The sequence below is a fragment of the Oncorhynchus nerka genome, unplaced genomic scaffold (genome assembly GCF_034236695.1).
Source record: "Oncorhynchus nerka isolate Pitt River unplaced genomic scaffold, Oner_Uvic_2.0 unplaced_scaffold_1961, whole genome shotgun sequence".
NCBI classification, from domain to species: Eukaryota; Metazoa; Chordata; class Actinopteri; order Salmoniformes; family Salmonidae; genus Oncorhynchus; species Oncorhynchus nerka.
This window is the reverse complement of record NW_027039365.1, coordinates 1-10,000: the sequence shown is the minus strand read 5'-3', so window position 1 is coordinate 10,000 and position 10,000 is coordinate 1. Positions and strand designations below refer to the sequence as shown.

At 41.9% G+C, this 10,000-nt stretch overlaps 1 protein-coding gene across 1 annotated transcript in view; it reads right to left on the bottom strand.

The window, feature by feature from the left end:
- LOC135567520 (RNA binding protein fox-1 homolog 1) overlaps positions 1 to 2,491 on the bottom strand; it is a gene marked incomplete at both ends in the record, with an annotated part of 39,264 nt that extends 36,773 nt beyond the window's left edge. The window contains 3 exons of the mRNA XM_065014883.1: positions 1,119 to 1,211; positions 2,142 to 2,195; positions 2,351 to 2,491. Coding sequence (XP_064870955.1) covers positions 1,119 to 1,211; positions 2,142 to 2,195; positions 2,351 to 2,491 — 288 coding nt within the window. The remainder of the gene's footprint in view (positions 1 to 1,118; positions 1,212 to 2,141; positions 2,196 to 2,350) is intronic.
- Positions 2,492 to 10,000: the final 7,509 nt, after the last annotated feature.

Genomic DNA, 10,000 nt, shown 5'->3' with positions numbered 1-10,000 from the left:
GCGTTTTTGGAGCAGTGGCTTCTTCCTTGCTGAGCGGCCTTTCAGGTTATGTCGATATAGGACACGTTTTACTGTGGATATATATGCTTTTGTACCGGTTTCCTCCAGCATCTTCACAAGGTCCTTTGCTGTTGTTCTGGGATTGATTTGCATTTTCGCACCAAAGTACGTTAATCTCTAGGAGACAGATTGCATCTCCTTCCTGAGCGGTATGACGGCTGCGTGGTCCCATGGTGTTTATACTTGCATACTATTGTTTGTACAGCTGAACGTGGTACCTTCAGGCGTTTGGAAATTTACTCCCAAGGATGAACCAGACTTGTGGAGGTATACCATTTTTTTCTGAGGTCTTAGCTGATTTCTTTAGATTTTCCCATGATGTCAAGCAAAGAGGCACTGAGTTTGAAGGTAGGCCTTGAAATACATCCACAGGTACACCTCCAATTGACTCAAATGATGTCAATTAGCCTATCAGAAGCTTCTAAAGCCATGACATCATTTTATGAATTTTCCAAGCTGTTTAAAGGCACAGTCAACTTAGTGTATGTAAACTTCTGACCCACTGGAATTGTGATATAGTGAATTATAAGTGAAATAATCTGTCTGTAAACAATTGTTGGAAAAATTACTTGTGTCATGCACAAAGTAGATGTCCTAACCGACTTGCCAAAACTATAGTTTGTTAACAAGAAATTTGTGGAGTGGTTGTAAAACGAGTTTTAATGACCTAAGTGTTTGTAAACTTCTGAATTCAACTGTATGTACGTCACAACAAACTTCCAACTGAACAAATCTTATGAAAATAAATGAGGTCATAACAAAATGAAGCAAATCCTGGGAAATATACAACAGTAAACTTGTAGACGTATTAATGGGTATGAACAAAAAACCCGACAATAAATCAAAAATGGGGGCTGTATGAGGAGAGTTCAGGGAGGGAGGTGATGACGCAGGTGGAGAGACAGGTGACGTGCGGGACAGGGTGGAATGGGGGGAGTGAAGCAGACATTATGCACACACACACATTCACACACACACACACACACTGACAAAGAGGAAGAGGAGGAGGTAAAGGAGGAAGAGGAGGAGGTAAAGGAGGAAGTATTTGTAACATGCACCTCTATTTTACGACCTTCTACGACCGTGCCATGTAATTTGTCTCGCGCCCTGTCAGCGTCCGCACTATGCTCGAATGTTACGAACCCAAAACCCTGCATGCAGGATGGAGAGGGAGAGAACAACATGCATGTTATTATAATCATTATTCATATTATTACTGTCATTACTCCAGTCAGTACAGAAAACAGCCTGGGCTGTTGTTCAGTAGAATAAAAGGAGAAAAACACATTGAAATGTAAAAAGATGAAGCACACTATTATAGGCCAGCTTTAGGCAGGAACCCCCTCTGCTTCAAAACGTTTTCCTTATCTTCACTCCTCTAACACACATCTCTAACCTCTAGCTTCCTCTAAAACATCTCTAGCCTCTAGCTTCCTCTAAAACATCTCTAACCTCTAGCTTCCTCTAACACATCTCTAACCTCTAGCTTCCTCTAACACATCTCTAACCTCTAGCTTCCTCTAAAACATCTCTAACCTCTAGCTTCCTCTAACACATCTCTAACCTCTAGCTTCCTCTAACACATCTCTAACCTCTAGCTTCCTCTAAAACATCTCTACACATCTCTAACCTCTAGCTTCCTCTAACACATCTCTAACCTCTAGCTTCCTCTAACACATCTCTAACCTCTAGCTTCCTCTAACACATCTCTAACCTCTAGCTTCCTCTAAAACATCTCTAACCGCTAGCTTCCTCTAACACATCTCTAACCTCTAGCTTCCTCTAACACATCTCTTTAACCGCTAGCTTCCTCTAACACATCTTTAACCTCTAGCTTCCTCTAACACATCTCTAACCTCTAGCTTCCTCTAAAACATCTCTAACCTCTAGCTTCCTCTAACACACATCTCTAACCTCTAGCTTCCTCTAACACATCTCTAACCTCTAGCTTCCTCTAACACATCTCTAACCTCTAGCTTCCTCTAACACATCTCTAACCTCTAGCTTCCTCTAACACATCTCTATCCTCTAGCTTCCTCTAACAACTACCATGCAGAAGAGAAACACAACGCATCACCTACCTTAGAGCCCCGCTCGTTAAAAATGATTTCAACGTCTAAGATTTGACCAAATTGCTGGAAGGAAAGACAGAAAACAAAGCCAGAGTCAATGACATTCTTTAATGCAGGATTGTTCAGTGGTCCATTTAGCATGGAGTAGCATTTAGCATGGAGTAGCATGGAGTAGCACTTATGGGAGATAACATCAGTAATTGTAGTGTAATACTCACGCCAAACATTTGCCTGAGGTCTGGGTCCCTGAATCTGAAGGGTATGTTGGAGACATGGAGACGCTTGGGTTGAGTCTTACTGTTACAACTGTCAGACGACTGGCTCTGCTGCTGACTGTCTGTCTGAGACTCCTCCTCTGTCTGCTGGGGGAGGAGGGAGGGAGGGAGGGAGGAGGGAGGGAGGGAGGGAGGGAGGAGAAAGGGGAGTGAGTGAGGGAGGGAGGAAGGAGACAAAATTATACACACAAAATAACTAAACATAGAAACATTTTCACCTCTAGTGTCATACTAGAACATCTGATCTATACTAGAATGGCTCTAGAGGTGAACAGCTGATCTATACTAGGATGACACTAGAGGTGAACAGCTGATCTATACTAGAATGACTAGAGGTGAACAGCTGATCTATACTAGAATGGCTCTAGAGGTGAACAGCTGATCTATACTAGAATGGCTCTAGAGGTGAACAGCTGATCTATACTAGGATGACACTAGAGGTGAACAGCTGATCTATACTAGAATGACTGGAGGTGAACAGCTGATCTATACTAGAATGACTAGAGGTCCATAGCATCCATAGCATCCATATCATCCATAGCATCCATAGCATCCATATCATCCATAGCATCTATAGCATCCATAGCATCCATAGCATGCATAGCATCCATAGCATCCATAGCATCTATAGCATCCATAGCATTCATAGCATCCATAGCATCCATAGCATCCATAGCATCTATAGCATCTATAGCATCCATAGCATTCATAGCATCCATAGCATCCATAGCATCTATGGCATCCATAGGATAACCTTTTAAAGAACCCTTTTTGGTTACTGTTAGAACTATTTTGGTTCCAGGTAGAACACTTTTGGTTCCAGATAGAACCCTTTTGGATCCAGATAGAACCCTTACTACAGAGGGTTCTAAATTAAACCCAAAAAGTGTACTACCTGGAATCAAAAAGGGTTCTATCAGGAACCAAAAAAGGTTCTCCACTGGGGACAGCTGAAGAACCCTTTTGGAACCCTTTTTGTGTACCGCGTCACGTTATATACACAGAAGATCTCCGCTGAACATAGAATCAAGATGTTTGGTTCTGTGCGAACAGCAATAAAGTCACAAGGAAGTTGAATGAAAATGCAAAGTTGCCAATAGTTACAAACAAGAGAAGGATAAACAGACGCTTCAATGAGAAAACCCAGATGACTGCATTTAAATATAAATATCCCACAGTAGAGGCTACATAGGACAATATCATGCAATAATATCACTACCTGACTTGGGCAGGAGCACTTAGAGGATGAGGACCGACACCTCAGATTTACTACTGCTTCAGTTCCTGTTCCTCTTATAGAAAATCATCTAAAACAGTATTGTAGAGCTCCTGCACATCTTATAGAATATTATCTAAAACAGTATTGTAGAGCTCCTGCACATCTTATAGAATATTATCTAAAACAGTATTGTAGAGCTCCTGCACATCTTATAGAATATTATCTAAAACAGTATTGTAGAGCTCCTGTTCCTCTTATAGAATATTATCTAAAACAGTATTGTAGAGCTCCTGTTCCTCTTATAGAATATAATCTAAAACAGTATTGTAGAGCTCCTGTTCCTCTTATAGAATATTATCTAAAACAGTATTGTAGAGCTCCTGTTCCTCTTATAGAATATTATCTAAAACAGTATTGTAGAGCTCCTGTTCCTCTTATAGAATATAATCTAAAACAGTATTGTAGAGCTCCTGTTCCTCTTATAGAATATTATCTAAAACAGTATTGTAGAGCTCCTGTTCCTCTTATAGAATATAATCTAAAACAGTATTGTAGAGCTCCTGTTCCTCTTATAGAATATTATCTAAAACAGTATTGTAGAGCTCCTGTTCCTCTTATAGAATATTATCTAAAACAGTATTGTAGAGCTCCTGTTCCTCTTATAGAATATAATCTAAAACAGTATTGTAGAGCTCCTGTTCCTCTTATAGAATATAATCTAAAACAGTATTGTAGAGCTCCTGTTCCTCTTATAGAATATTATCTAAAACAGTATTGTAGAGCTCCTGTTCCTCTTATAGAATATAATCTAAAACAGTATTGTAGAGCTCCTGTTCCTCTTATAGAATATGATCTAAAACAGTATTGTAGAGCTCCTGCACCTAAACAGCACCGACACCTATTTCAGTCCAAGTCAAGCAGTGATTAATACTGGAAATAAATGTCATGTTTATTCAGTTTGCTTCCATTTAGCTAGTTGCAGGCTGTAATAACAGATGCACCGTGAAGAGGTCAACAAACCAGGGATGGAGAGCGTTATTATTGGGAAATTAAACCACTTCAATGTCTCTAGCCATTAGGTGATTAATATCTCTCTAGAAACTGATCCCACGTCAGAATTGTGGAACAATGATAATGTTCTAAGGTAAGACTTGAATGGAGAATGCTGATCCGAGAGCAGCGCTGCCTTTCTGTCGACTGGGTCTGTTTATAATATATATATCTATATCCTATAGAGACAGACCCAGTCCTCTACTGTCTATATATCCTATAGAGACAGACCCAGTCCTCTACTGTCTATATATCCTATAGAGACAGACCCAGTCCTCTACTGTCTATATATCCTATAGAGACAGACCCAGTCCTCTACTGTCTATATATCCTATAGAGACAGACCCAGTCCTCTACTGTCTAGATATCCTATAGAGACAGACCCAGTCCTCTACTGTCTATATATCCTATAGAGACAGACCCAGTCCTCTACTGTCTATATATCCTATAGAGACAGACCCAGTCCTCTACTGTCTATATACCCTATAGAGACAGACCCAGTCCTCTACTGTCTATATATCCTATAGAGACAGACCCAGTCCTCTACTGTCTATATATCCTATAGAGACAGACCCAGTCCTCTACTGTCTATATATCCTATAGAGACAGACCCAGTCCTCTACTGTCTATATATCCTATAGAGACAGACCCAGTCCTCTACTGTCTATATATCCTATAGAGACAGACCCAGTCCTCTACTGTCTATATATCCTATAGAGACAGACCCAGTCCTCTACTGTCTATATATCCTATAGAGACAGACCCAGTCCTCTACTGTCTATATATCCTATAGACCCAGTCCTCTACTGTCTATATATCCTATAGAGACAGACCCAGTCCTCTACTGTCTATATATCCTATAGAGACATACCCAGTCCTCTACTGTCTATATACCCTATAGAGACAGACCCAGTCCTCTACTGTCTATATACCCTATAGAGACAGACCCAGTCCTCTACTGTCTATATATCCTATAGAGACAGACCCAGTCCTCTACTGTCTATATATCCTATAGACCCAGTCCTCTACTGTCTATATATCCTATAGAGACAGACCCAGTCCTCTACTGTCTATATATCCTATAGAGACAGACCCAGTCCTCTACTGTCTATATATCCTATAGAGACATACCCAGTCCTCTACTGTCTATATACCCTATAGAGACAGACCCAGTCCTCTACTGTCTATATACCTATAGAGACAGACCCAGTCCTCTACTGTCTATATATCCTATAGAGACAGACCCAGTCCTCTACTGTCTAGATATCCTATAGAGACAGACCCAGTCCTCTACTGTCTATATATCCTATAGAGACAGACCCTAGTCCCTACTGTCTATATATCCTATAGAGACAGACCCAGTCCTCTACTGTCTATATACCCTATAGAGACAGACCCAGTCCTCTACTGTCTATATATCCTATAGAGACAGACCCAGTCCTCTACTGTCTATATATCCTATAGAGACAGACCCAGTCCTCTACTGTCTATATACCCTATAGAGACAGACCCAGTCCTCTACTGTCTATATATCCTATAGAGACAGACCCAGTCCTCTACTGTCTATATATCCTATAGAGACAGACCCAGTCCTCTACTGTCTATATATCCTATAGAGACAGACCCAGTCCTCTACTGTCTATATATCCTATAGAGACAGACCCAGTCCTCTACTGTCTATATATCCTATAGAGACATACCCAGTCCTCTACTGTCTATATATCCTATAGAGACAGACCCAGTCCTCTACTGTCTATATATCCTATAGAGACCAGTCCTCTACTGTCTATATATCCTATAGAGACAGACCCAGTCCTCTACTGTCTATATATCCTATAGAGACAGACCCAGTCCTCTACTGTCTATATATCCTATAGAGACAGACCCAGTCCTCTACTGTCTATATACCCTATAGAGACAGACCCAGTCCTCTACTGTCTATATATCCTATAGAGACAGACCCAGTCCTCTACTGTCTATATATCCTATAGAGACAGACCCAGTCCTCTACTGTCTATATATCCTATAGAGACAGACCCAGTCCTCTACTGTCTATATATCCTATAGAGACAGACCCAGTCCTCTACTGTCTATATACCCTATAGAGACAGACCCAGTCCTCTACTGTCTATATATCCTATAGAGACAGACCCAGTCCTCTACTGTCTATATATCCTATAGACAGACCAGTCCTCTACTGTCTATATATCCTATAGAGACAGACCCAGTCCTCTACTGTCTATATATCCTATAGAGACAGACCCAGTCCTCTACTGTCTATATATCCTATAGAGACAGACCCAGTCCTCTACTGTCTATATACCCTATAGAGACAGACCCAGTCCTCTACTGTCTATATATCCTATAGAGACAGACCCAGTCCTCTACTGTCTATATATCCTATAGAGACAGACCCAGTCCTCTACTGTCTATATATCCTATAGACAGACCAGTCCTCTACTGTCTATATATCCTATAGAGACAGACCCAGTCCTCTACTGTCTATATATCCTATAGAGACAGACCCAGTCCTCTACTGTCTATATATCCTATAGAGACAGACCCAGTCCTCTACTGTCTATATATCCTATAGAGACAGACCCAGTCCTCTACTGTCTATATATCCTATAGAGACAGACCCAGTCCTCTACTGTCTATATATCCTATAGAGACAGACCAGTCCTCTACTGTCTATATATCCTATAGAGACAGACCCAGTCCTCTACTGTCTATATATCCTATAGAGACAGACCCAGTCCTCTACTGTCTATATATCCTATAGAGACAGACCCAGTCCTCTACTGTCTATATATCCTATAGAGACAGACCCAGTCCTCTACTGTCTATATATCCTATAGAGACATACCCAGTCCTCTACTGTCTATATACCTATAGAGACAGACCCAGTCCTCTACTGTCTATATATCCTATAGAGACCCAGTCCTCTACTGTCTATATACCTATAGACCCAGTCCTCTACTGTCTATATATCCTATAGAGACAGACCCAGTCCTCTACTGTCTATATATCCTATAGAGACAGACCCAGTCCTCTACTGTCTATATATCCTATAGAGACAGACCTAGTCCTCTACTGTCTATATACCCTATAGAGACAGACCCAGTCCTCTACTGTCTATATATCCTATAGAGACAGACCCAGTCCTCTACTGTCTATATATCCTATAGAGACAGACCCAGTCCTCTACTGTCTATATACCCTATAGAGACAGACCCAGTCCTCTACTGTCTATATATCCTATAGAGACAGACCCAGTCCTCTACTGTCTATATCCTATAGAGACAGACCCAGTCCTCTACTGTCTATATATCCTATAGAGACAGACCCAGTCCTCTACTGTCTATATATCCTATAGAGACAGACCCAGTCCTCTACTGTCTATATATCCTATAGAGACAGACCCAGTCCTCTACTGTCTATATATCCTATAGAGACAGACCCAGTCCTCTACTGTCTATATACCCTATAGAGACAGACCCAGTCCTCTACTGTCTATATATCCTATAGACCCAGTCCTCTACTGTCTATATACCCTATAGACCCAGTCCTCTACTGTCTATATATCCTATAGAGACAGACCCAGTCCTCTACTGTCTATATACCCTATAGAGACAGACCCAGTCCTCTACTGTCTATATATCTCCTAGAGACAGACCCAGTCCTCTACTGTCTATATACCCTATAGAGACAGACCCAGTCCTCTACTGTCTATATACCCTATAGAGACAGACCCAGTCCTCTACTGTCTATATATCCTATAGAGACAGACCCAGTCCTCTACTGTCTATATATCCTATAGAGACAGACCCAGTCCTCTACTGTCTATATATCCTATAGAGACAGACCCAGTCCACTACTGTCTATATATCCTATAGAGACAGACCCAGTCCTCTACTGTCTATATATCCTATAGAGACAGACCCAGTCCTCTACTGTCTATATATCCTATAGAGACAGACCCAGTCCTCTACTGTCTATATATCCTAGAGACAGACCCAGTCCTCTACTGTCTATATATCCCTAGAGACAGACCCAGTCCTCTACTGTCTATATATCCTATAGAGACAGACCCAGTCCTCTACTGTCTATATATCCTATAGAGACAGACCCTGTCCTCTACTGTCTATATATCCTATAGAGACAGACCCAGTCCTCTACTGTCTATATACCCTATAGAGACAGACCCAGTCCTCTACTGTCTATATATCCTATAGAGACAGACCCAGTCCTCTACTGTCTATATATCCTATAGAGACAGACACAGTCCTCTACTGTCTATATATCCTATAGAGACAGACCCAGTCCTCGACTGTCTAGATATCCTATAGAGACAGACCCAGTCCTCTACTGTCTATATATCCTATAGAGACAGACCCAGTCCTCTACTGTCTATATATCCTATAGAGACAGACCCAGTCCTCTACTGTCTAGATATCCTATAGAGACAGACCCAGTCCTCTACTGTCTATATATCCTATAGAGACAGACCCAGTCCTCTCAGATGCTGAAACCATAAGGAACAGATATCCTGCGAACACACACACACACACACAGACAGTACAGTCGGCTTCACGCTCTAACCCAGTTACAGAAAGAGAATACTTTCCATTCCTCAACTCTGGGCTGCGGCTCAAAATACAGTCTGTGTGTTTACAGGGAGGAAGCATAAGGCTGCTGTTACACACACACACACGCACGCACGCACGCGCACGCACACTCACACTCACACTCACGCGCGCACACACACACACACACACACACACACACACACACACACACACACACACACACACACACACACACACACACACAAGCACACTCACACTCACACTCACACTCACACTCACACTCACACACATACATATGCAGCAGCGTGTGCCATCTGTGGAACATTCATTGTACAAGCAGTGGACGCCTACACTTCAAACCAGGAAATAAAACAAAGATAACTATATATCTGGTCTTTTTCTGCAGCATCAGAAGTTTCATCTAATAGTCAGAGGGGAGAGAAGAGACGTGTTTTCACATATTGCTGGAGAGAAGGAATGAAAGGAGAGAGAGAAACAGACACTGATGACTGGAGAGAACTGAGACTCTAGAGAGGGAGGGAGGGAGGGAGGTGAGGAGGGAGAGAGAGAGAAACAGACACTGATGACTGGAGAGAACTGAGACTCTAGAGAGAGGAGGGAGGGAGGGAAGGAGGGAGGGAGGTGAGGGAGGAGGAGAGAGAGACGGAGAGAGAGAGAGAGAGACGGGACGGAGGGAGAGAGAAACAGACACTGATGACTGGAGAGAGCTGAGAC